Source organism: Mesoplodon mirus (genome assembly GCF_964341445.2).
Source record: "Mesoplodon mirus genome assembly, chromosome: 14".
In the NCBI taxonomy this organism is placed as follows: Eukaryota; Metazoa; Chordata; class Mammalia; order Artiodactyla; family Ziphiidae; genus Mesoplodon; species Mesoplodon mirus.
The window spans coordinates 84603956-84630626 of record NC_138990.1 but is presented as its reverse complement, the minus strand read 5'-3'; the positions used below and the strand labels follow the sequence as shown (position 1 = coordinate 84630626).

The window sequence follows — 26671 nt, the reverse complement described above, 5'->3', positions numbered from 1 at the left end:
CGGTACGCGGGCCTCTCACTGCTGTGGCCTCTCCCGTTGCGGAGCACAGGCTCCGGATGCACAGGCTCAGCGGCCATGGCTCACGGGCCCAGCCGCTCCGCGGCATGTGGGATCTTCCCGGACCGGGGCACGAACCCGTATCCCCTGCCAAGAGGGCAGGACCTGGGTCTGGACATGAGGAAACACTGGACAGACCCAGGTTGAGGGACATCCTCCACACTGAAAGGCTTCTACTCTGTGAAACTGTCAAAGCCATGAAGACAGGACAAGACTAAGGAAACGCTTTAGAAAAAGAAAAATGAAAACAGGAATACACATAGAGAGAAAGGTAGTGGTGGAGCACATGTGAAAAAAGTTAAGTGGGAAATCTAGGTGAAGGGGACACAGGACCTTTTTGTTTCTGCTCTTGCAACTTTTATTTCAAAATGAAATTGAAAAACGTTTTGTATGTATCCATCAATTTTTTTCTGGTAAACGTATACGTTCGTATGTATATTTGCCTACACGTGTGTACACATGTCCAGACGCTCAGGTCCCAACTCAGATTGGTTGAGTCAGAATGTGGGGGACTGGTACCCGAGCAGGTGGATTTTTTAAAACTCCCCAGGTGACTCCAGTGTGCAGCCGATTTGCGAGCCAGCGCTGTAATCCAGGCTTCACGGAAATCACCTGTGGGGCTTGTTGAACCGAGCGTCCCGGAGCGGTTTCCCCAGAGCGGGCGGGGCAGGTACGCAGGCGCGCAGGGGGATGCGGGCAGGTGGCTGGGCCGCCGCCGACCCCAACCCCGCGTGGCCCCAGGTGCCCGCGAGGGAAGACCCGGCCTCCCGCCCTCGCGCGCCGCCATGGACGCCACGCCAGCGCTCCTGAGGGCCCCACCCGCCGAGGTGCTGGACGACGTGCTGCGGGAGCAGTTCGGGCCGTTGCCCCAGTTGGCCGCCGTCTGCCGCCTCAAGCGGCTGCCGTCGGGCGGCTACTCGTCCACGGAGGACCTGCAGTTGGTGCTGGAGCGGCGGCGCGTGGCCAACGCTAAGGAGCGCGAGCGGGTGAGCGCCGGCCCCGCGAGGTCCCTGTCCCGGGACCCGGCCGCCTTCTTCCCGGCTCCCCCCAGACCCGCCACCCATTTCGGACACCTTCGGGGGCCCGGGGCGCCCACTCCCCGCCCGGGGGCCCGGGGCGACTTCGGCCCCCCGAGGGCCGCTCGTGTTCGCCTCCACCCGCGCGGGGATGGCGCCTCACCTGCGACCCACCTGGACCGGTGCAGGAAGCGGGGGCCCCTGACCACTTCAGAAACGTCTCCCCCTGGCAGGCGCTTTGAACCCTCAGAGGCGGCAGTGCGCTTACGTCTCGCTACCTCCTGCGCTGGGTGGGTGCTTGGGGTCCCCGTTTGCCAGCGCTCTGCCTCCAAGCACAGATAGGGCGAGGCACAGGGAGCCTAATGGAAGTTATCCTTTTCCTTACTTTAAACAAAGAATTTAAACAAAGCCTGGGTGTGCACCCAGACTCCCACTCAACCCCCTGGGAAAAAAGTGGGTCTTTCCCACTCTGGCGGGTACGCGGTTAATCACCCGCGGGGATGGTCCCTCGGGCGGAGTCGGAGCGCCATCTACTGGTAGCTTTTAGTATTTCTAACTAAACTTAGGCCCCAAACTTGTGAGATTCCGTCTCCTTTCCGCCCTTTGCAGTCTTTGGGTTGGGCTGCTGCAGAGGCTACCGAGGGAGGGAAGGGCGAGCGCTGGAAGAGGGTGCGCGCACATTCAGGCCTGGGACTTGAGGAGGAAGTTCTGCTGGGGGCTGTTCCTGCACACTCCTGGGCCCTTTAGAAACGTAGCCCCAGTCAATCAACTCGGAGCTTTGTTTGGGTACGGGTGTGAGGAGAAAGGACCAAGCAGGTGTAGAAGACTTAAGGGAAAGTTGGGAGCCCTTTATGATAACCCTGTGATCTGATGTGTTGATGTGGCTCTCAAACGAGATTCTGATCCAATATTTTGCATTTTAAGTTGGGCTTTCCCCACCAGGAAGGAATTGCTTTCTGCAGAGAATGGGTCCTGGTGTTACCCACTATTTTAAAACTAATGACCTTAGTCTTCTTTATAATGATGAAATTAGTACACCTGGAAGACAGAGAAATGACTAAATAGGGAACAGAAACACTCACAATGCAAATATAACTACCATGAACTATCATTCTTGTGTATATCCTCCTAGTCTTTTTTCTACTTATATTTGTGCGTATTCATAATCTTACAAAATTGCGATGATTTAGTACATATCTTTGTATTTTTTTCACTTAACGTTATCAAAAGCATTTCCTCATATTCTAAGCAGAGCAGCTTTTGACTGCATAGTCCAACATATAAATGGACCGTTACTTATTCAGTCTCCTAGTGTTGGGCATATATGCTTTTTTGCAGCTTTTTACTGGTACATAGATCTATGCCCATGTCTGATAATTGCTTTAGAGCAAAACAGTAGAAGTGGAATTACTGGGATATAAACAATCTTGTGACTTTTGATACAAGTTGTCCAGTTGCTTTCTAGAAAAGTTTATTAATTTTTATCCCCTTTTGCAGGCTATAGGACTGTTCCCTTTTTCTATCACCAATGCTGGGTATGATAATCAAAACAAAAATGTTACCAGCTTGGTACATGAAAAATGGTATCTAATTTCTGTTTTAATTTGTAGTTCTTTGATTATTAAAGTTTAATATTTTCATAAGTTTATTGAAACTTATGACCAATAAACTTATGAAATACATTCACTGTATTCTGCTGTGAATGGGCTGACTATGTCCTTTGCCCACTTTGATGTGGGGTAGGAGGGAGCTCTCAATATAAGTGAGTGAGTATATTGGCTTCATGGTGTAGTGGGAGCCGGTTCTTCGGTTTTTTGAGGGTCTGTGTCCTCCGGGGGGGCATTGATCATCAGAATTCTAGGCCTTCAGAGCCAAGGAATTAGATGCTGGAGATGAAGGGAAAAAGGCTCTTCATTCTACTTTTCAAGTCTTGCCAACGTGCAGACTCTCTGGACTCTATATCATCAACTCCGCTGGGAAAGAGGTTGAAGAGTTGCTGGCACAGTACTTGAATAGACGAGTGTTTGTAGGGTTTATTCATTATCGTTAGTACAACTTATTGAAGACTTTCTGTGTGCCAGGAGGAAGTGTTTGGTGTGTAATTATGTCACTTAATCACCACAAAAAAAGCTACACCACGACAAGGGGAGTATTTTCCACTTTGCAGGTAAACAGACCAAGGCTTGGCGATATGAGGTATCCTACACAGTTTTGTAAAGCTAAATGGTAGAGTTGGGTTTTAAATCTTGATGTACTGACTCAGAGCTTTTAACCACTACCCAGCCCGCCTCTACCTTGCAGTGGGGATGCTCTCAGAGGAAGAGAAGGAGGTCAGTGTGGACCTAGACACGCCTCCCAGCCCATCCATCCCTGCTGCCAGGTTCATGCCACCCCCTCTCCCCTTGCCAGGAAGTGTACTGCCAGTGGAGCAGCGGCTCTTCGGCACGTGCCTGCCTAGATTCTCCTGTGGAAACGAGCCCTCACAACCGCCTTCCGTGGTTTGGGGAGATGCCTTAAAAGTTAGCTTCCTGTGTGTCACTGTGCCTTTTTGCTTTCCAGATAAAAAATCTCAACCGTGGTTTTGCCAAACTGAAGATGCTGGTGCCATTTCTTCCCCAAAGCAGGAAGCCTAGCAAAGTTGATATCCTCAAAGGTGCAACTGAATACATACAAGTTCTCAGTGATGTTTTGGAAGGAGCCAAAGACTCTGAGGTAAAGGTTTAAGAAGTTAGAACAATGATACCCACCATTTATTGAGCCCTTTCTAGGTGCCAGGCAATTTATGTGTCCGTTCTAGTTAGTTTATACAGTCCTTTGACCTATTTATGATCCTGGTTTTACTGAAGAAGAAGCCAAAATACAGGTAAAGTCCACACAGCTAAGAACTGGAGTCTGAATCCAGGTCTGTGTAAGCTCTGGAGCCAAGTTCCTGACCATCTGTATCCTTACCTCCTGTTGCTGTCCAGGGCATCTAGCTCCGAACTGCTTAGCCTTTAATGGGACTTTGACAGCAGGGGCATGAGAGGAGTTTCCTTAAACCCTCTCTATGGCAGTGCTTTCCTTCAGCAGGATGCACATCAGGCAGGACGCAGAAAGGAAGAGGGATGTCCCTTGGGAGAGGCCCTCCCTGAGGGGCAACCCTGCCGGAGAGCTCATTGATTTCCTGGCGATGCTGATTTCATGGGGCTTTGTGACCATCCAGTGGGACGACACAAGTGAACCTGCTTTGTGAACTGTGAGGCACCATAATGTCACCACCATTATTGGGGCACATAGCTCAGGGGTGTCCATTAGGCAGTGGAAGGTGTGGGCTGGTTTCATGGACTCATTCTATGGAGAGGCAAATGTAGAAGGCTTGAAAATGGGTTAGTCGTCAGAGGAGGCAAACTAAGAGAGAAAAGGCCTTGGAAATGAGTGCTAAAGGAGGAGCCATCAGAGAGGGGCAGGTGGAGAAGCAAGATGGGGTCCTACAACCAGGGAGGGAACATCTTGGGAATCCGAGCATGGGAAGTCATTTGAGAAACTGCAGGGGGGCCAGGAAGACAACCAGAAGCAGCACGTGAGGTGTGGGCCAGGAGTGGGCTGGAAGTCACCTTGCTGTGTGTTGAGGGTATGTGGTTGGTAAATATCTGAAATCCAAGCAGAGGGAAGTGGCAGACTTCACGTTCATTCAACTTGGAAGTCTGAGCCTGGAAAGAAGAATCAAAAGGATGGAAGAAGAACAGTTGTTAGATCAATGAAGGCCTTTTCTAATTAGCTATGTGATCCTGTTTAGGGACAAAAGAGGAAAGATAGTAGAGAGAAGAGAGACGTATTCATTCTAGGAACTTAGGGCAGAAATAGCCAAGTGTATAATGGTACTTTTTAGTTTCTTCCTCTTGTCTTCTAGTCCTACTTACGTGACTACTGGGAGGATACATTTTGCAGTGGTGGGAATGGATTGTTCTCTTGGCCAAACTAGATGGCTGGGTTGTGGCGTGGTCGTAATACCTGGACAGGTGCAGGTGGCTGCCTTAGTTTTTCCTTGCATGTGAATTGTCTAACAGACAATTTGTGCTGCATTCATTATAAAATATAGAATCTGTCCCATGCTATAATCTTTTTAATGCAGTTGCCAATCTCACAACATTTTAAGGTTATAGTAGAACAAAATACAGTCTGTTGAGCAATGATTTTCTTTCCATAATAAGCATTGCCCTCATTACTTAAATAAAATTTCGTACATTAGAACTTTGAAATATGTTGATTTAAATCTTTAAAATCTGTCATACTGTTTGACAACTAAATATGGTTTCTAGAAACAAGACCCAGATCATCAGAACTATAGCAACAATACTTCTGAACCACATATGTCCTTGGCTAGAGAGCTGTCGAGAAATATACCACATGCCGGTTGTGCTGTGGGCTTGAAGAATGAGGAGGAAGGGTCCTGGACAGATGGCGGCAATGGTGAGTCAGCACACACTTGTCACCAGGGGGCGATGTCTACAATGGGAGTTATCTCTCCAGCCAGGAGTCTGGTGAAGTGTTTCTTTTTATATAGTCACGTTGATGTCCAAAAACTCATAATGCATCCCTTGGGCATGAGGCATTTTCCATGTTAAAACATGATTGAAACAAGATCATTGTATGAAAGCACCTAGGTGGGGAGGTGAGTTTGCTAGTTTGAAAGGTCTGTTATTATGTTCCCAAGTTAATCGGAAAGCTGCTCAAGGGGAAGGCAACTCCTCCAGAATCACCCAATGGGGACCTAAGCTTAATTTTTTACGACCCTAATTAATACATCAAAAGGTTTTCCGGATTGTGAGGTCTCCAGAAAAAGAAATAAGTAGCTTGCCCTCCATAAAGCTGCATGGTGATCCCATGTACACACACGCTCACTCACACACATGCGCACTCACACACGCACATTTGTTTTTAAGTTGGCCTTGTTGGAAGACAGAGTTTTCTAAGTAATAACAAAGGAGTTTATTGTAACAGTATCACTTATTACCTTGCCAAACTAAGGAAGCCATTGGATGGAGCAGCCTGCTTCTCCAAGTCTAGAAAGTGGACGTTTTGCTCTTGCTGTGTCTCAGTGTTACACAAACAAGACCCCTAGTTCCATCCTACAACACGATTGCTACTGAAACAAGAAAGGCTTGCAGGAGTCTGGAACTAAGCAAGTTGCTTAGCGTGGTACAAGGAACAGTGGGGGCCGTGGAGTAACAACTGACGGGTGGTGGTGGGAGGCGGTTTAGAAGAGCAGTTGAGTGCAGCCTCTGGAGACAGAATGCTGACGATCAAACCCTGGTTTTACCACTTGTTTGCTGTGTGACCTTGAGTGAGCTACTGAAATTTTCCAACCATCAGCTTCCCCATCTGTAGAATGGGAATGATAATTGTACCTACATAAGGTAACTGTGAGGTTCAAATGACATCATGTCAGCAGAGTGTCTAGCATAGTACCTGGCATGTCAGTGTTCACTTGGACTTTATTAAGTCTGCTTGCCACACCATGAGCAATCAGTATTTTTTTTAAACATCTTTATTGGAGTATAATTGCTTTACAATTGTGTCTTTCTAGCAAAGTGAACCAGCTCTACATATATCCCTCTTCCCTCTTGTGTCTCCCTCCCTCCCACCCTCCCTACCCCCCCACCCCAGGTGGTCACAAAGCACCGAGCTGATCTCCCTGTGCAATGCGGCTGCTTCCCACTAGCTATCTATTTTATGTTTGGTAGTGTATATGTGTCCATGCCACTCTCTCACTTCATCCCAGCTTACCCTTCCCCCTCCCCGTGTCCTCAAGTCCATTCTCTAGCAGGTCTGCGTCTTTATTCCCGTCCTGCCCCTAGGTTCTTCATGACCTTTTTTTTTTTTTTTTTTTTTTTAGATCCCATGCATATGTGTTAGCATACGGTTCTTGTTTTTCTCTTTCTGAAGCAATCAGTATTGATTGGTGAGCAATCAATAATGGGCCCCAGGCATTGTCATTCTGTTTGCAACAAGTGGTCTGGGTTTTCTCACTTGGCTCTTACCAATGCTCCACTGTGGTTTGAAGTCTTACAGGCTCTCTGCTGACTGGCTGGCCTCGTTTCTGATTTGATTACTGTTTTCTAAGGATCTCACTTGTGCACTTGCTCAGTCTAGATTTTCCAGTTCTGGCCACTTGAGATTTAAAACTTCCCTCTCCAGTCAGCTCTTAGGATACAGAATTCCTATTGCTATTACATGAGCTGACAGGGAATGACTGAGAACAAAGAGTGAAACTGAAAAGGAAAAGAGTGAACTGAACCTTGAACCTGACTGTCTAAGTTAGTAATGGTAATGCTTCCCCAAACGTGGTTTTAGTGTGTTAGATATTAAGGCAAGAATCTTGCTTGCATTTAATCCTCACTGGTCCCTATCAGGTAGGCGTCACCATGTCACTCTCACAGTGAGGTCCTTCCAGCCAGTCCCCTTGGTCCTGGTACAGAGCAGGCCTGTGCCAGCATCAAGGATGTACAGTGGAAGTCCTGCTTTCCCAAGGATAATTGATCATTGAATTTACCAACTTATGGTAAATTGATTTAAAGTGGGGACTATCATTTTCTAGTAGGAAACAGGAAAGTTCTGGCTGAAAATTTTTTAAAAAGGGAACACAACACTCAATTTTTAGTCTTTTAGCTAACCACATCTAAGGTGTTAATTGGAAGAGTGTGCTAATTCTTAGAATGAACAGAGAGTCACGTATTTAAGATTTTTTATGTATGTGTATAACTTCTGTCAAGTGTGACTTCCAAGGCCTGAATGTAAAGAGTGCCAGTTTTTGCAGAAGGATTTTAGGATTTCATCAGTTTTGTCAGGGGTTTCTCTTTCTTTGACATTCAGATCATTCATTTAAAAAATTAAAAACATTTATTCTGAAAAAAATCAACTTAAGAAAAGTTGCAGGTATAGTACAAAGAACTTTTTCCCTGACCCATTTGAGAGTAATTTGCCAATCTGATGGCCATCACCCCTAATGACTTCAGTGTGCATTTCCTTCAAATGGGAAATGGGGACGTTCACCTGTATGACCACAGAGCAGCCATTAAATCAGGAGATTATGTGGCATTACAGTCATGTAATCCTCAGGCCCCATTCAAGTATCACCAACGGTCTTGAAATGTCCTTTCTAGCAAAAGGACCCAGCTAAGAATCATGCGTTGCATTTAGTTGTCCCTTCCCTTTTGCCTCCTTTTACCTGGAAAAATTCCTTGGTCTTTAGGTAATTTTTATGACCTGGACACATCTGAAGATTACAGGCCAGTTGTTTTGTAGAATGTTTCTTGATTCAGGCTTGTCTATTTCCTCCTGATTAGATTCAGATATGCATCTTTGGCAGCAATATGGAAGTGATGCGGTTTTCTACTCATTGCACCCTATCAAAGGGGGGCACATTTTGATTTGTCCCATTACTAAGGATATTCACTTTGATCATGTGCTTAACGTAGTGACTTCCAGGCCTTTCCACTTTAAAGTTAGCCCTTTTCTTTTGTAATTAATCTGTATTTTGTGCGAGGGTGCTTTGAAATTATCTAGATATCTCATTATTCATCAAACATTCTATTTTTTTCTTAAAGTGATATCTATTGTTTTATTTTTTAAATATTTATTTATTTATTTATTTGGCTGGGCCTGTTCTTAGTTGCGGCATGGGGGATCTTTTAGTTGTGCCATATGGGATCTAGTTCCCTGAACAGGGATTGAACCCAGGTCCCCTGCATTGAGAGTGCAGAGTTTTAGCCACTGGGCCACCAGGGAAGCCCAATCAAACGTTAAACCTTTTATTTTGTGACAGAGAAGTCCCATATTGCCTTTAACTCAGTTTCCCCCCATGGCTGCATCTTATGTAACTATAGTACAATATCAAAACCAGAAAGTCGATATTGGTTCTATGTGTGTATAGTGCCATGTCATTTTTTTTTTTTTTTGCGGTACGCAGGCCTCTCACTGTTGTGGCCTCTCCCGTTGCAGAGCACAGGCTCCGGACGCGAGGGCTCAGCAGCCATGGCTCACGGGCCTAGCTGCTCCGCGGCCTGTGGCATCCTCCCGGACCGGGGCACGAACCTGTGTCCCCTGCATCGGCAGGCGGACTCCCAACCACTGTGCCACCAGGGAAGCCCTCCATGTCATTTTATTGCATGTGTAGTTTTGTGGAACCATCACCATAAAGCTGTCCCACATGCTCCCCTTTATAGTCACACCCACCCACTGCCCCTACTCCTCCACTCTCCCTAACCCCTGCAACCACTAATCTGGTCTCTATCTCTCTGATTTATAATTTTGAGAATTTTGTATAAGTGGAATCATACAGTGCATAACCTTTAGAGACTGGCCTTTTTAAACTCAGCACGATGTGCTTTATTTATTTGTTTGTTTGTTTGTTTATTTACTTATTACAATGTGCTTTAAATCATCCAAGTTATTGTATCAGTAGTCTGTTCTGCCTTTTTATTGGTGAGTATTAGTTCATGGGATGGATGTGCCACAGTTTAATTATTATTGTAGAACATTTTGGTTGTTTCTATATTCATTTCTTAATGCTATAGACATGTGGTTTTCCATTCAGTGGATTATTACATCATCGTATAATATCATGACTTACTTTGTTACTCACACTGTCCTCATTGTGGCCAGTGACAGCCCTTGTAAGTGGGCTGCCTTTCCACTCGAATGTCACCATCATTCTTTGATCACTTCCCTTCTGACAGAAGATGGTCCAAGCTCAAGCATCTTGTACTTTTCCAGCCTTAGAGTCACTTTCATCAAGAACATCCAGTGGGTAACTCACCTCCCATCTCCATACCATCTCCTCCCTGCATGGCTGTTCTCCTTACCCTTCTTGGGCTTTAATACCTGTAGTTGGTTTGTTGGAGCTGCCGTAACAAAGTACGCAGACTGAGTGGCTTAAACAGCAGAAATTTATTTCTCACAGTTCTGGAGGCTGGAAGTCTAACATCAGGGTGTTGGCAAGTTTGGTTTCTTCTGAGGCCTCTCTCCTTGGCTTGCAGATGGCCTTTCCTGGGTGTGTGCTTGCCCTGGTGTCTCTCCTCTATGGGTCCAAATTTCCTCCTCTTATAAGGACACCAGTCAGATTGGATTAGGGCCCACCCTAATGGCCTCATTTTAACTTAATCACCTCTTTAAGGGTCCTAACTCCAAATACAGTCACAGGTGCTGGGGGTTAGGACTTCCATATGCATTTTGGGGACCACAGTTCAGCCCATAACAGCACCCATGACAGGCTGCCCCTCCATGATAACCCTCTCTAGGATGGATCAACGTAAAGGGGCCAAGGAAACAAAGCTCAGACTGGTCTCTATTTGCCAAACAATCGTCATAAGGGCTCATTCCCATTTATTTGAAGGGCAACTGCATAGGGTTTCAGGATCTGCCCAGATACCCTAACTGGAGACCTGGGGACAGCCGATGTGGCTCACTGGACTGAAATGCTCATATACAGAGGGGCTCAGGATTTGGGAGGCAGGTCCCCTCCAGCTTCAGTTTGCAGGAATGGCACCCTTCTTCCTGCTCTTGGAGAGGATCTGTGAGGAGTGGAATCTGGTGGTGGTAGAGATGGGCATTTGGAGGGACTTGGAGGTGTGGTCAGAAAAGGCTGTGCAAGATCAACAACATTCCTGAGAGGCAAAATCCCCAGTGAAGCACATAAGAATCTGCTGATGGCAGGAGGGGAGATGAACTGCTCGGGCCAGAGCAGCTTCACTTGGGGACTGAATCAGCAAATAAGTGTGTGTGTGGATGGAGAGGACGTGGGCCACCCACGCATCTGGCCTCGGTAGGGATAGGGATTAATGTCAAGGTCCAGGGAGGCTTGTTTAAAATTGGACTTTCAAGGTGTCGGATTTTGTTCTTTTGGGATTAGACATTACTGGGTGGCATGATGTTCACTAACCCACCATTGTTTATTCCTTCTATTTGTCACCTGTGGCTATGGCTTGGGCATTTCACAACATGCAAGGCTCTGAATTTTGCTCAGAGTTGCCTGTAATCCTATAGAGACTGTGTCCCTGGACAAAGACCACCCTCAGTGTTGAAGTGAGATGCCAATTGTGCTGGGGTCAGAGAAGCTCTGGAAAGGGTTATATGCATGAACGTAAGTGCCTATTATGGGACCTGGACGTGCCGCCATTATACACTTCTAAATTTTGGCCTGTCATGAGAGCATTCCTTGGAAAAAGTTTCTGAGAGAAGGAAGACTGGTGGGTGGTAGATTTCCTCGATCCCTCCTCTTCAGGTGTGGTCATCTGTGTGTGAAATTAACCACTGGGGACATTTCTTCTAATAGTAATTTAAGCTGTGAAATGAGGTGGTCTGGCTAGTTGGGATGAATTTATTAGCATCCTGAGAAAGCCCTGAAGCATCTATGTTCTGTTTTCTATCTCACGTTTCCTCCAGTTAGTGGCTATGTGTGATAGCAAAAATTCTACTATAGTAGAGTGTGTGTGTGTGTGTGTGTGTGTGTGTGTGTGTGTGTGTGACAGGGCCGGGGGTAGGTCTAGGCTTTTCCTCGGGAAGCACTTTTATCTGCCCCAGTATTTACTTGTGGCCTAGTGGGCATATTCTGATGAGTTTAGCCAGCAAGTGTTTTAAAAAATTGAACTTCCCTTTTGATGGGGTAGGTGCTCTTTGGTTTGTCAGTCCCCGCCCCCTCTTACTGCATCTCCAGTGTAGACATTTAATTTTGCAGTACTGGACCAAGGGCACTGGGCACAGAGGGAAGGCTGCACGAGTGGTTGCATTTGGCTCTGGGACGTTATTGTTTTCTAAACTTCGGGGGTTTAGGGGTTGGTGCTCTGATTATATGAATGCAGGTCATTCTGTCTGGAACTTTGGTAAGGTGAGATGTGGTGCATGCAGGACAGGATCCATCTAACTTTGGAGTAATGCCACCTCTGGTGGAGTGTTCCTCTGGCTACAGCTACTTAGGAAGAGATCCAATCAGCTCCCAAGGAAGACTCTTAAGGCCCAATCTGATCAAGTAAGAAGAAAATGTTACAGGGAAGACAAATCCTTATTTCTTTGTGAAAATAAGAGAGGGAGATTTCTTTTGTCGTAACTCAGATTTTTCTATAGGGACAGAAGATTGAATCAATCATGGAAGTGGGTTTTGTGTGTGTGTATGCATGTGAGTGTGTGTGACATGAAGCTTGGTGTGTTTGAGGAGATCTCTATGTGGTCTGTGCTCCTGGGTCTGTCAGTGAGCTGAGCATCATTTGAGAAAGCCAGTAATTTCCATTTGTCTGACACATAATGGGTCTGGCGATTAAATAAATTGGAGTTAGTTCTCATCTATTCTTGTGGACTTTTTGAGGGATTATTTATATGAGTTTTATGAAAGATCCATCTCATTGGTCCCATATGAACAAGGAAGAGAATGGCAAGAATTGGATGGAAGGATCTCTCAAAGACCCTTCTCTGAGAGGGTCCTTAGAGACAGGACTTCTCTGATGTGCTGTGGGACCTGCCTGGAGACAGACAGCTCCTTTGGGTCAGCAGAAAACCACCAAATGCTCGGACCACATAAGCCCGCCCCTGAGGGAGGTCAGTGTATCCTCCCACCCGCCACCTTCTCCCCTGTTCTAATTCCAGGGCTATCCAGAGCAGGTCAGGGATAAAATGTACGCCAAAGACAGAGTATTAAAGGTAGATCTTTTAGTGGGAAGGTAAAGGGATTAGAAATACAACTCAATTATTTTTCAGAACTCTTCTGGTCCTCTTTGAATCACTCTCTTCCTTTTTGGAAGGTTTTTCCCTCCAGGAGTTGTCCTTCCAGTACCTCTGGTGTAGAAGACAGTCCTGGGGCACCTGCCTCACTGGGGTTGCTCTGAGGTGAGAGGCACCGAGGGGCAAGGTCCCCCTGCATCATGCTATTTGGGCCAGGTCCCCAGGAGAGGAGACAGACCACATGAGGCTTTGTGGCCAAAGCCCTGCTCAGAATGAGCTTCATTTGCTGTAAGATCATCTGTATGGCTTTCCCTCCAGACAGGAGGCAGTGAGGCTGTGGCCACAAGGCTGGATTCTGATCTCTGGGTCCTGGCTGGACTTTCACACACTGAAGCAGTATTAACAATGAGAGCACAGTTTAGATGGGAAGAAATGCCACTTTACTTTCTACACTGTTCTCCACTTGTTCTTGAGAACCCATTATGATGCAGATGGTGGGAGAACTCTTTATCTTGCCCCATTAAGGCCTATCTTCTTTGAGTAAAGCCGAGTCAGTTCAGCGTTCAGAATGTTCCCTGTGGGGGCTCCTTTGCCTCCTAAGTGATCTCCCTCCTCCCTCCGCCTCTCCTCTGGTACCGTGAGGAGTGCGTACACTCCAGAGGCTCTGGTGGGAGCCTCGTGTGTTGCCCCACCTTTGGCCCAGCTAGTTCTCTGGCCCCCGATCTTGGGTGTGCTTGAGCTGACATCTGCTGTGGGTGTCCATGGCCCCTCTGTGGCTTCTCTTGTCTAAGCCACACCATTCAGAACCCAGGCCTCTTCTCGTATCCCTAGCCTTCCCGCCCCAGATGAGCTATACGGCTGTCCTCAGGCCCATGTCCCTAAAGACGTCCCTCAGCCAGCGCTCACCAACTCCTCTGAGAGACTATATCCCGAGAAGTGGGTACTGATCCTTGCTTTGCTCAGATTCTACTTTGCCTTTCTTGGGTTCTGTTACCTTTGGAACTCTCCCCAATCCCCTGGTCAAGGCCAGGATGACACGGTACAGGACCCTTCCCAGGGGTCAGGCAGCTTCTACACACTGGTCCACCCTCTCTGAGTAACCACTTCCTGCTGTTTCAATCTCATCTCCATCTCGGTTGTGGTAGGCTTTCCGCTGTCATATCTTGCCTCCTCCCTCCACTGTGAGCACCCCATGAGCAGCCATCTGAGCTCTGCCCACCAGAGCTCTCCCTTTCAACAAAGTTGGCCTCTTTCAAATGAGAGTCTTGCTTTTCAGACTGTTGTTAAGCTTGGAAATGAACTCTGAGGACTTCTGGTCGGTATCTATCCATCCCTTCCCTCCCCATCACTCTACCCCCCAGCCTTGTCTCAGTGGATGGAGGGAAGGGAACACTGGATAGTATGTCAGATTATCCAGCTACACAACCAACTGCAGGAGTACACCCACCTTATTAAAGTTGCTGAACTGCAGGCTGGGTGTCTATTCGCCCTTCTTCTTGGACCTTCAACTCCTTGACTTAGATGAGGCCAAAGTTTTTAAGTGCACTGTGAGAATAAGACAACATCAATAAACTTCAAGTTTTTGTATTCCGATACTTAAATATTACAATCCTTGAATTTCCCAGCTAACTTAAAGAAACTAAGACAACAATCTGTAATACACTGGACTATAGGCTGATAAGATGAAATTATCCTTTAACCTTCTAGGTAAACACAGCAATACATGAATTGTCTTCTAGGTTTAGAACATTCTGGTTGTGTAAAAAGTTTAAAAAATTTTAAATCTTCTAAAGCTAAATTTGAACTCAAAAAAAGAAAGCTCGATGACATGTATTATGGAAAGACTTGTTCAAGATCAGAAAAAATAGATATTGATACTTATTTTGTGCCAGGCACTATTCCTGGCAGTTTATACGTAATAACCTATTTAATTTTCATAACTGTCCTGTGACGTACAAACAATTATGTCCATTTTACATGTCAGGAAACTAAAGAATGAAGTTAAGTAACTGGCCCAACATCCAGTGCGTGGACAAAGGGTTGGGCATGGGAGATGTGGGGAAATAGTGTTAAACCTTTTAATGGTCTTTCATTCTAACAAAGCTCACCATTGAAATGTAAATGAGTGGACTAGGAAGAAAATAAATGTTTTTTAAAGCTAAATTAAAGCATTTGATTGTAGTATTTCATATTAATATACATCCGGGTTTCAATTTCTGAAGTGCCTGACCATGATTTGAGTGACTTTATTTTTTTAACTCATGGATTTAAGTTGAGATTTCAGAAAATTGAGAAGCTCAGGGTGATCTTACCATCTTAAAAAAGCCACAGATGGAAATCTACTAATATGCTGGCAAAATTTTTTCCTATACAACTGAATTAAGAAATTATCATAAGGTGTATAACATTGTATGTTGTTTTCTTATTCTATCATTGGCGTGTTTAGAGGTTATTATATAGTCTTTATAACAAGTTTTAATGGTTCATTAAATGGGAAAATTTTCTAATTGTTGGACATTTGTTTTCAGTTTTTTGTTCTCAACCTGATGTGTTTAGCTCTTTTTTGTATTTCATTTTACTTTTAGGATAGGTTCCCAGAAGTAGAACTGAGTCACAGGTAGGTACAATCTGTGACTTGGTGCCAATTTAAAAAAAAAAATTTATTTACTTATTTATTTATTTTTGGCTGCACTGGGTCTTTGTTGCTGCGCGTGGGCTTTCTCTAGTTGCAGCAAGCAGGGGCTACTCTTCGTTGCGGTGCACAGGATTCTCGTTGCGGTGGCTTCTCTTGTTGAGGAGCATGGGCTGTAGGCATGCGGGCTTCAGTTGTTGTGGCTCACGGGCTCTAGAGTGCAGCCTCAGTAGTTGTGGCACGCGGGCTCAGTAGCTGTGGCTTGCAGGCTCTAGAGCACAGGCTCAGTAGTTTTGGCGCACGGGCTTAGTTGCTCCACAGCATGTGGGATCTTCCCGGACCAGGGCTCGAACCCATTGTCCCCTGCATTGGCAGGCGGATTCTTAATCACTGCGCCACCAGGGAAGTCCCACTTGGTGCCAATTTATAATACTACCAGCTATGTAAGAGTGCCAAGTCCTTCATATCCTTGCCAACAATGAGATCTATTAAAATGATAGAATTGTAATGGGCAAAAAATGGTATCTTTAAATTTAAACATCTTTGATTACTAATTAATTTTTTGTTTGTTTTTAAACTGTTAGCCATTTACAATGGGCTCTCTTCTGTTTCAGGTTCCCTCAAGTATGAAAAGTGAAAAGGCTGGCCCAGGGCTATCTTCTACAGACAAATAAATGCAGTCTTGAAAGTTTTAGAGTCTCTTTAAAAAAAAATTGTCATAATTCAAAGTTTAACAATTACCCTTTAAATGGCCTTGCCTGTCACAAATTTACTTGACTCTACTTTCTCAATTTCATGCACCCAGCTAGGGCCATATGGCACCTTCGTGCAAGCTCAAGCAGCTTGAACACAGAGACAGTCATCGTTATAATGACTGCTCACAAAGACCTAGCACTTAATAAGTGGGCCTCTTCTCCATACTTTACATATGTTAATTTGTTCTCATAACAGTCCTGCAAGATAGGCACAACGATCCTTGCTTTACAAATGGAGAAACTGAGGCATAGAAAGTGTGTAGTCCACTTAGGCTGCCATAACCTAGACCACAGACTCGGTGGCTTAACAGAAACTTCTCACAGTTCTGGAAGCTGGGAAGTCCAAGAACAAGGTCTGAAGGGTTTAGTTTGCTTTTCCTGGCTTGCCAACAGCTGCCTTCTCTCTGTGTCCTCACATGGTGGAGAGAGGGAGCAAACTCTGGTCTCTCTTCCTCTTCTTATAAGAACACCAATCCTATTGGATTAAGGCCCCACCCTTATGACTTCATTTAACCTTAATGACCTCCTAAAAGCCCTATCATTCAATACAGTCACAGTGAGGGCTTCAGTGCATGAATTTTGGGGGAACACAGTTCAGTCCATAGCATTCCACCCCTTACTCCCCAAATTCATGCCCTTATCACATGCAAAATACATTCATTCCATTCAAACAGCCCCAAAAGTCTTACCTCATTCCAGCATCAACCCTAAAGTCCAAAGTCTCATCTAAATATCATCTAAATCACTTTTGGGTAATACTCAAGCTATGATTCATCCTGAGGCAAGATTCCTCTCCAGCTGTGAACCTGTGAAACCAGATAAGTTATGTGCTTTCAAACTATAGTGGTGAACAGGCGTAGGATAGACATTCCCATTCCAAAAGGGAGAAATTGGAAGAAAGTGTTGATGGGTCCCAAGCAAGCCCTGAACTTAGCAAGGCAAATTCCATTATATTTTAAGGTTTCAGAATAATCCTATTTGGCTCAGTGTCCCACCTTCCAGGTCCACTGGGATGGCAGCATAATCCCACACAGCTCTCTGCAGTGGCCCTGCCCTCTGAAACTAACAGGAAACAGACTTGCCCCCTGGGCCTGCGGTCAGAGTGGCAGCCCAGATGCTCTCTGAATCGCCTGTGGATCATTCTTCCCTTTCCTTGAAGAACAGTGCATGTTTACCACTGAATAGCTCTGTGGTCTTGTCCTGACAACCTTCCTTCATTCTGTCCTGCTTTATCTTTCCCCTTTAGTTCAAATTGAGAGTGTCTTTGCTGCTCTTAATCCCATCTCTCTTCCTGGCCTCTGTTGAGATAGCTGATTAAGTCTATGAGTTGTACCCATGATCTCTTTATCAAACGGTTGTTCAGCCACACCCTCAGTGCTCTCTTCAGAGCAAGCTTTCTCACCTTTTGCAATATAGATAGGCTGAGAATTTTCTAAATTTCTAAGTTCTGGTTCCTTTTTGTTTAACAATTCTTCCTTTAATTATCTCTCACCTCTTGCATTTTGCTGTAAGCAGTAAGGAGGACCCAGGGTGCACCTTCAGTATTTTGCCTAAAAGTCTCCTCTGCTAAATATCCAAGGTCATTACTTTCAAGTTCTACCTTTGACAAAACACTAACACACAATTTAGCCAAGTTCTTTGCCACTTTATAAAAAGGATTGCCTTGCCTCTGGAGTCTGGGGCCTCTCCACACCAATCGTGTGTGTTGCCTCCATGCCCTGTGTGTTTCTTCCCTCATGTGGGTGGGGTTACCATTGCTGGTGGCCTCATTTTAATCAGTGATAATGAAACTGAGCAGGACCCTGTTGGGTTCCTGGGCACGGAAGCCTTTCCGTGTTCCCCATTTCTTGTAGGGAACAGACTCCAGCCTCCAGGACCTTCCCTGAGTTCCAAAGGGCAGATTCAGTTGGTCATCCAGGAAGGGAGGGGATGCAGAGACAGGGGAGGAGCAGCTAAGAAACAATAGTGCAGCCTTGGGGCAGGGTCCTGGTTCCACCTCAAGGGATACACACAACAATATCTTTAAACTCTTTATAGAATTAAAACCCAACAAATGGAAGATGTCAGCATTCTTCATACCAGAGAAGACCACCTGAGGCCAGATCAAAGGAACCAGAGAAGCTCATCAAGAAGATTACCTGAGACCAGATTAGAGGAGTGCAGGCCTTTCACATACCCTAATCTTGTCAGCAACCCCACCCTTGAACTATTGCTATAAAACTCCTCACTAAATCCTCCTGGGTTGGTACACATAGTTTTGGAGGGGCACGAGTCCACTGTGTCCCCCTTTGCCTGGCAAAGCAATAAAGCTATTATTTTCTACTTCATGCAAAACTCTGCCACTGAGATTTGACTCGGCACCAGTGCACAGAGGCTGAGCTTTTGGCATCAATAATAAGACTGTAAGTACTTTCACTTGTTGTCCCATTTGGTCTCCATGACAACCCTGGGTGGTAGGAGACTATTTATTTTCTAGGGCTGCCGTAACAAAATACCACAGACTGGGGGGTTTGAACCACAGAAATTTATCTGAGATCAAGAGATGGAGGTCAGCAGGATTGTTTTCTTGATGCCTCTCTCCTTGGCTGTAGATGGCTGTCTTCTCCCTGTGTCAGTCTGTATCCACATTTCCTCTTCTTAAAAAGGCAGCATCCTATTGGATTAAGACTTACTCACATGGACTAGTTTTTTAATCTCTTAATTGTCTTATTAATTTACCTCATTGTCTCTCTGAAGACCCTAACTCCAAATACAGTCAGTCATATTCTGAGGTACTAGGGGTTAGGATTTTAACATAGGAATTTGGGTTGGGGGGCTCAAGTCAGCCCATAACAGAGAGCAAACGCTGTTACCCTCACTTTACAGCTGGGCCCGGGGGTCAGAGTCTTTACTGAGGCCACACAGTCCATGGGACCAAGACTGGAGTCCTAGGCCCTGGACCCAAGTTTCATTCTCTTTCCACAGCAGGCCTCAGCCATGGGTTGGCTGACCTTTTACTTGCTGGGAGAGTGGTGTCTTCAGGAGATCTAGACTTAGAACTTACCATTGGTCTTGCTTTGAAAGCCCTGTCTTCCCTGCTCTCTCCTGTCTTAAATTTGATTTCCATAAATGAGGCCATAATTTATAGTTTATCTGGGAGGCAGCTCCAGGAAGTACCCATAGGGGAGTAGGAAAATGATATAGGGAAGAAGAGCCAGACAATGAAAGATGCATGCTGAGCAGGTAATGCTGTGGGCAGCTGGGGCTCAGTCCTGCTGGGGCCTCCTGGGAAACTATGCACAACACGCCTCAGGGGGTCCTCCCCACACAGAGGAGGGAGCCGGGCTCTTTATCCACTAACTCCTGATGGTCATAGGTTGAGAGCCGATTCCCTGGGGTGTCAACTCCTCCAGCACCTCCAGCGTGGGCTGGGGAAGGCCGTTGATAAGAATGTCTGGCCCTGGAGAGTGCTAAGGCCCTGTGTTAGTTATGTATTGCTGAGCAACAAATTACCCCAAACTTTGCAACTTAAAACAACACATTTATTATATCACAGTTTCTGTGGGTCAGAAGTCATGCTTGGGCATGGCTTAGCTGGGTCCTCTGCTTCAAGGTCTCTCTCAAGGCAGAAATCAAGGTGTCAGTCTGGGCTCGGGTCTCAGCTGAAGGCTTGGCTGGGGAAGGATCTGCTTCCAAGCTTATGTGGTTGTCTGCAGAATTCATTTCCTCTAGGACTTCTGGACTGAAGGCCTCAGTCTCTAGTTGGTTTTTGGCCAGATATCACCCTCAGTTGCTTGCCACATAGATCTGTTAGACACTGCAGGTGTCTGTTACACCTGCTCTCCTTACAAGTTATTGCTGGCTAGAAACACTTTTGTCAAGAGACTTGGAGATTAGAAATAATTTTACTGCCTAACAGAAAGTCTAATTTTATCTGGCTATTGGAGGCTAGCCAAATGTGATTTTCTGGGTCTGACATGGAGTCTCCTAAGCTCTTCTGTCCCTTGTCAAGGACCAGGCAGCTTGAGCTTTCTGCAAGTGAGAACTTTGAATTCTGATGATATTTGATGGAGCCAGCTAGTTCTAGTTCCTTCTGTTGGATTTCAAAGTGAATTTGGAACTGAGTGAGAACTTCTGGAACTTTAACTAAAATTCCATATAGGCTATTAATATGGAAATCAATACAATGAAGTCTTGTTTCCCACCTGACATTTGAATAATTCCTAAAGTCACAGAATGGCACAACTCTTCCCAGCACTCATCATATTCAGATGGCATCTGGGAGAAGCTTGAGGGATTTTTTTTTTTTTTTTTTTAAGATTCTGTGATGGCTAGAAGAGCAAAATCAAAGCAGAATCAGTTTTTTCTTTTTTCTGGTGGGGGGAAAGGAGAGTGTCTCAGCCTTATGGACTTTATCAGTGTCTTGTACTAGTTCTGCTTTTTAAAGTCAATTTTTTTTCCCTTCTGAGAGGGCATGAGCAAGGTAGTAGTTAGAGCTCAGCTCTGGAGCCATGGCTTGGCCACCCACTAGCTGTGCAACCTTGGGAGAGTTACCTAACCTCTCTGTGCCTCAGTCTCTTCATCTATTAAATGGGGTAATAATATTTCCACCCCATAGAGTTCTTGTGAGGATTAAATTGGTAAAATGCATGTAAAGCTCTCAGAACAATGGCAGGAACCCAAAAGAGTTTGCTATTATTAGTCTGAGAAAGCTTACTAACAGCAGGAAGAGACATTTTTGAGACGTGGTGATGGCCAAGGGGATTTATGAAGCCTGCTATTCCTGGACTAAACAAGAATTCTCTATTCCTTTTTTGGGTTCTATTTCAGAAAAGGGCCTCTACCATACCTGTGATTTCAGGGCTCCAGAGAAGGAATTTCCAACTTCCCACATGTTATCACTCGGCACCAGCAGTGCACAGCTGCCTGAAGTGTCTCCAAAAACATATCATTTCCTGGTTCTGGCCAGACAGACCTCGGGTCCTGGTGGCTGAGCTAGTTGTAATTCGAGTGGGTTTTGACAGGAGAATGGGGAGAGGACTTATGGACTCTGATTCTGAAGATGAAGTGGGAATGGATGAGGAGCTCTGAGTGGGAAGGATGGGTAGAGACCAGGGGATGGAGGGCTGGGGGAGCTAGAGCAGAAAGACAAAATTTACTCTGGCATCTGAAATGAAATGCCTGCCAGGTGTCCTAGGGTTGTTGTGCTGGGCATTTTCTCTTTTTCTGTGTCAGTAGTATCTTGCATACAGTGGCATTTCTTATATGTTAGTGTGCAAAGGAATCCCTAGGAATGCTTGTTAAAAATATGAGGTCCTGGGCACACCTCCAGGGATTCTGATTCTGAAGCAACACTGTGGTAGGGTCCAGTGATTTTCATGGGACTGTTGTACCCCAGAATCTCGAGGGAGCAGAAGGGCTATGATCTGGTTGGGGGTGGTGACCAGAGGATTTTCTGGAAGCTGTACTTGCCCTGTCATCACATTTAAAAAAATACACAGTGTAACACATACAGACTGAAAGTGAGGGGATGGAAAAAGATATTCCACACACTAGGAAATCAAAAGAAAGCTGGAGTAGCAATTCTCATATCAGACAAAATAGACTTTAAAATAAAGATTAGGGGCTTCCCTGGTGGCGCAGTGGTTGAGAATCTGCCTGCCGATGCAGGGGACACGGGTTTGAGCCCTGGTCTGGGAAGATCCCACATGCCACGGAGCAACTGGGCCCGTGAGCCACAACTACTGAGCCTGCACATCCGGAGCCTGTGCATCCAGAGCCTGTGCTCCGCAACAAGAGAGCCCGCGACAGTGAGAGGCCCGCGCATCGCGATGAAGAGTGGCCCCCACTTGCCACAACTAGAGAAAGCCCTCGCACGGAAACGAAGACCCAACACAGCCAAAAATAAATAAATAAATTTATATAAAATAAAGATTATTACAAGAGACAAAGAAGGACACTACATAATGATCAAGGGATCAATCCAAGAAGAAGATATAACAATTGTAAATATTTATGCACCCAACAGAGGAGCACCTCAATACATAAGGCAAATGCTAACAGCCATAAAAGGGGAAATTGACAGTAACACAATCATAGTAGGGGACTTTAACACCCCACTTTCACCAATGGACTGATCATCCAAAGTGAAAATAAATAAGGAAACACAAGCTTTAAAAGGTACATTAAACAAGATGGACTTAATTGATATTTTTAGGACATTCCAGCCAAAAACAACAGAATACACATACTTCTCAAGTGCTCATGGAACATTTTCCATGATACATATCTTGGGTCAAAATCAAGCCTTGGTAAATTTAAGAAAATTGAAATCATATCAAGTATCTTTTCCGACCACAATGCTATGAGACTAGATATCAATTACAGGAAAAAAATCTGTAAAATATACAAACACATGGAGGCTAAACAATACACTACTTAATTACCAAGAGATCACTGAAGAAATCAAAGAGGAAATCCAAAAATAATTAGAAACAAATGACAATGAAAACACAATGACCCAAAACCTATGGGATGCAGCAAAAGCAGTTCTAAGAGGGAAGTTTATAGCAATACAATCCTACCTCAAGAAACAAGAAACACCCTAAATAAACAACCTAACCTTACACCTAGCAATTAGAGAAAGAAGAAGAACAACAAAAAAAACCCCAAAGTGAGCAGAAGGAAAGAAATCATAAAGATCAGATCAGAAATAAATGAAAAAGAAAGGAAGGAAACAATAGCAAAGATCAATAAAACTAAAAGCTGGCTCTTTGAGAAGATAAACTAAATTGATAAACCATTAGCCAGACTCATCAAGAAAAAAAGGGAGAAGTCTCAAATCAACAGAATTAGAAATGAAAAAGGAGAAGTAACAACTGACAATGCAGAAATACAAAGGATCATGAGAGATTACTACAAGCAACCATATGCCAATAAATTGGACAACCTGGAAGAAATGGACAAATTCTTAGAAAAGCACAACCTTCCAAGCCTGAACCAGGAAGAAATAGAAAATACAAACAGACAAATCACAAGCACTGAAATTGAAATTGTGATTCAAAGTCTTCCAACAAACAAAAAAGCCCAGGACCAGATGGCTTCAAAGGCAAATTGTATCAAACATTTAGAGAAGAGGTAACACCTATCCTTCTCAAACTCTTCCAAAATATAGCAGAGGGAGGAACACTCCCAAACTCATTCTACAAGGCCAACATCACCCTGATACCAACACCAGACAAAGATGTCACAAAGAAAGAAGACTACAGGCCAATATCACTGATGAATATGGATGCAAAAATCCTCAACAAAATACTAGCAAACAGAATCCAACAGCACATTAAAAGGATCATATACCATGATCAAGGGGGGTTTATCCCAGGAATGCAAGGATTCTTCAATATATGCAAATCAATCAATGTGATACACCATATTAACAAATTGAAGGAGAAAAACCATATGACCATCTCAATAGATGCAGAGAAAGCTTTTGACAAAATTCAACACCCATTTGTGATAAACACACTCCAGAAAGTAGGCATAGAGGGAACTTTCCTCAACATAATAAAGGCCATATATGACAAACCCACAGCCAACATCATCCTCAATGAAAAAGTGAAACCATTTCCAGTAAGATCAGGAACAAGACAAGGTTGCCCACTCTCACCACTCTTATTCAACATAGTTTTGGAAGTTTTAGCCACAGCAATCAGAGAAGAAAAAGAAATAAAAGGAATCCAAATTGGAAAAGAAGAAGTAAAACTGTCACTGTTTGCAGATGACATGATACTCTACATAGAGAATCCTAAAGATGCTACCAGAAAGCTACTAGAGCTAATCAATGAATTTGGTAAAGTAGCAGGATACAAAATTAATGCACAGAAATCTCTTGACTTCCTATACATTGATGAAAAATCTGAAAGTGAAATTAAGAAAACACTCCCATTTACCACTGCAACAAAAAGAATAAAATATCTAGGAATAAACCTACCTAAGGAGACAAAAGACCTGTATGCAGAAAACTATAAGACCCCAATGAAAGAAATTAAAGATGGTACAAATAGATGCAGAGATATACCATGTTCTTGGATCGGAAGAATCAACATTGTGAAAATGACTCTACTACCCAAAGCAATCTACACATTCAATGCAATCCCTATCAAACTACCACTGGCATTTTTCACAGAACTAGAACAAAAAATGTCACAATTTGTATGGAAACACAAAAGACCCCGAATAGCCAAAGCAATCTTGAGAAAGAAAAACGGAGGTGGAGGAATCAGACTCCCTGACTTCAGACTATACTACAAAGCTACAGTAATCAAGACAGTATGGTACTGGCACAAAAACATAAATATAGATCAATGGAACAGGATAGAAAGCCCAGAGATAAACCCATGCACATATGGTCACCTTATCTTTGATAAAGGAGGCAGGAATGTACAGTGGAGAAAACACAGCCTCTTCAATAAGTGGTGCTGGGAAAACTGGACAGCTACATGGAAAAGAATGAAATTAGAACACTCCCTAATACCATATACAAAAATAAAATCAAAATGGATTAAAGACCTAAATGTAAGGCCAGACACTATCAAACTCTTAGAGGAAAACATAGGCAGAACACTCTATGACATAAATCACAGCAAGATCCTTTTTGACCCACCTCCTAGAGAAATGAAAATAAAAACAAAAATAAACAAATGGGACCGAATGAAACTTAAAAGCTTTTGCACAGCAAAGGAAACCGTAAACAAGATGAAAAGACAACCCTCAGAATGGGAGGAAATATTTGCAAATGAAGCAACTGACAAAGGATTAATCTCCAAAATTTACAAGCAGCTCAATATCAAAAAGACAAACAACCCAATCCAAAAATGGGCAGAAGACCTAAATAGACATTTCTCCAAAGAAGATATACAGATTGCCAACAAACACATGAAAGAATGCTCAACATCAGTAATCATTAGAGAAATGCAAATCAAAACTACAATGAGGTATCATCTCACACCAGTCAGAATGGCCATCAAAAAATCTATAAACAGTAAATGCTGGAGAGGGTGTGGAGAAAAGGGAACCCTCTTGCACTGTTGGTGGGAATGTAAATTGATACAGCCACTATGGAGAACAGTATGGAGGTTCCTTAAAAAACTAAAAATAGAACTACCATATGACCCAGCCATCCCATTCCTGGGCATATACCCTGAGAAAACCATAATTCAAAAAGAGTCATGTACCACAATGTTCATTGCAGCTCTATTTACAATAGCCAGGACATGGAAGCAAACTAAGTGTCCATCAGCAGATGAATAGATAAAGAAAATGTGGCACATATATACAATGGAATACTACTGAGCCATAAAAAGAAAAGAAATTGAGTTATTTGTAGTGAGGTGGATGGACCTAGGGTCTGTCATACAGAGTGAAGTAAGTCAGAAAGAGAAAAACAAATACTGTATGCTAGCACATATATATGGAATCTAAAAAAAAAAATTGTCATGAAGAACCTGGGGGCAAGAGGGGACTAAAGACACAGACCTACTAGAGAATGGACTTGATGCATGGACATATATACACTAACAAAGGTAAAATAGATAGCTAGTGGGAAGCAGCCGCATAGCATAGGGAGATCAGCCCCTAGAGGGGTGGGATAGGGAGGGTGGGAGGGAGGGAGACACAGAGGGAAGAGAGATGGGGACATATGTATATGTATAACTGATTCACTGTGTTATAAAGCAGAAACTAACACACCATTGTAAAGCAATTATACTCCAATAAAGATGTTAAAAGAAAAAAACATAGTGTGAATGTTGATTTAGGTGAGCTTTGGGGAGTTGATGGAGATTATGGGGTCTAAAGTCTAAAGACTAAAGATTATGGGGCCTAAAGTCTCAAGCTAGCACTTGACATCCCTACTTTCTGAGGGCCCCACACTGAGAAACACTATCAGAAAGTAGAAGTGGGAGGTGCCTTAGGTACACTGTCATTTTACAGAGTAAGACAATAAGGCACAGAGAGGTTAAGTGACCTCATCAGGGTCACATAGCTAGTTAATGCCATGTCTGGAACGTAACAAAGTATTCTGGTTCTCCATCCAGTTACAGGTTCACTAACCACTTGTTCCCGCTGGGGTGGGAGACTGCGGGAGGGGAGGGGGTGGGAGGAGGAAGTAGTGAGAATTGGAGGGAGCTGGGCCCATAACCCCAGAGGGTAGGGCAACAACAAACGTTTTGCCCTTGTGGAAAATGGAGTCAGCATTAGAATAGGGATGATTTTGGCTTGGAATTCAAATGGCCAAACAAATGCTATTAAAATTACGAATAGAATTAATCTTCTAAAGCAAGATGTCCTTCCTAGACAAAAAATATTACAAATACAAGACTTTGTTTCTATTTAATCCCAAGAGGATACAACCTCTATCGGAGCTCAAGTTTCAGATTTTCTTCCTAGTGACCACATCCTCACACTGGCTCTTGGCTGTTCCGGTCAGCTCGTGGTGCGGAAGTGGCGGTGGGCAGAGGGCCTGGGCGGCGGGACTGCGGCAG

General features: G+C 44.3%; 1 protein-coding gene across 1 annotated transcript; it reads left to right on the top strand.

Annotated features, from left to right (window-relative positions):
• Positions 1-842: 842 nt before the first annotated feature.
• Positions 843-15385, top strand: FIGLA (folliculogenesis specific bHLH transcription factor; the record flags this gene model as incomplete). Its single annotated transcript, XM_082642799.1, has 4 exons — positions 843-1043; positions 3633-3785; positions 5372-5593; positions 15350-15385. 4 exons carry the CDS (start codon positions 843-845, stop codon positions 15383-15385), a joined length of 612 nt encoding a protein of 203 aa, XP_082498925.1.
• Between the last annotated feature and the right edge of the window lie 11286 nt (positions 15386-26671).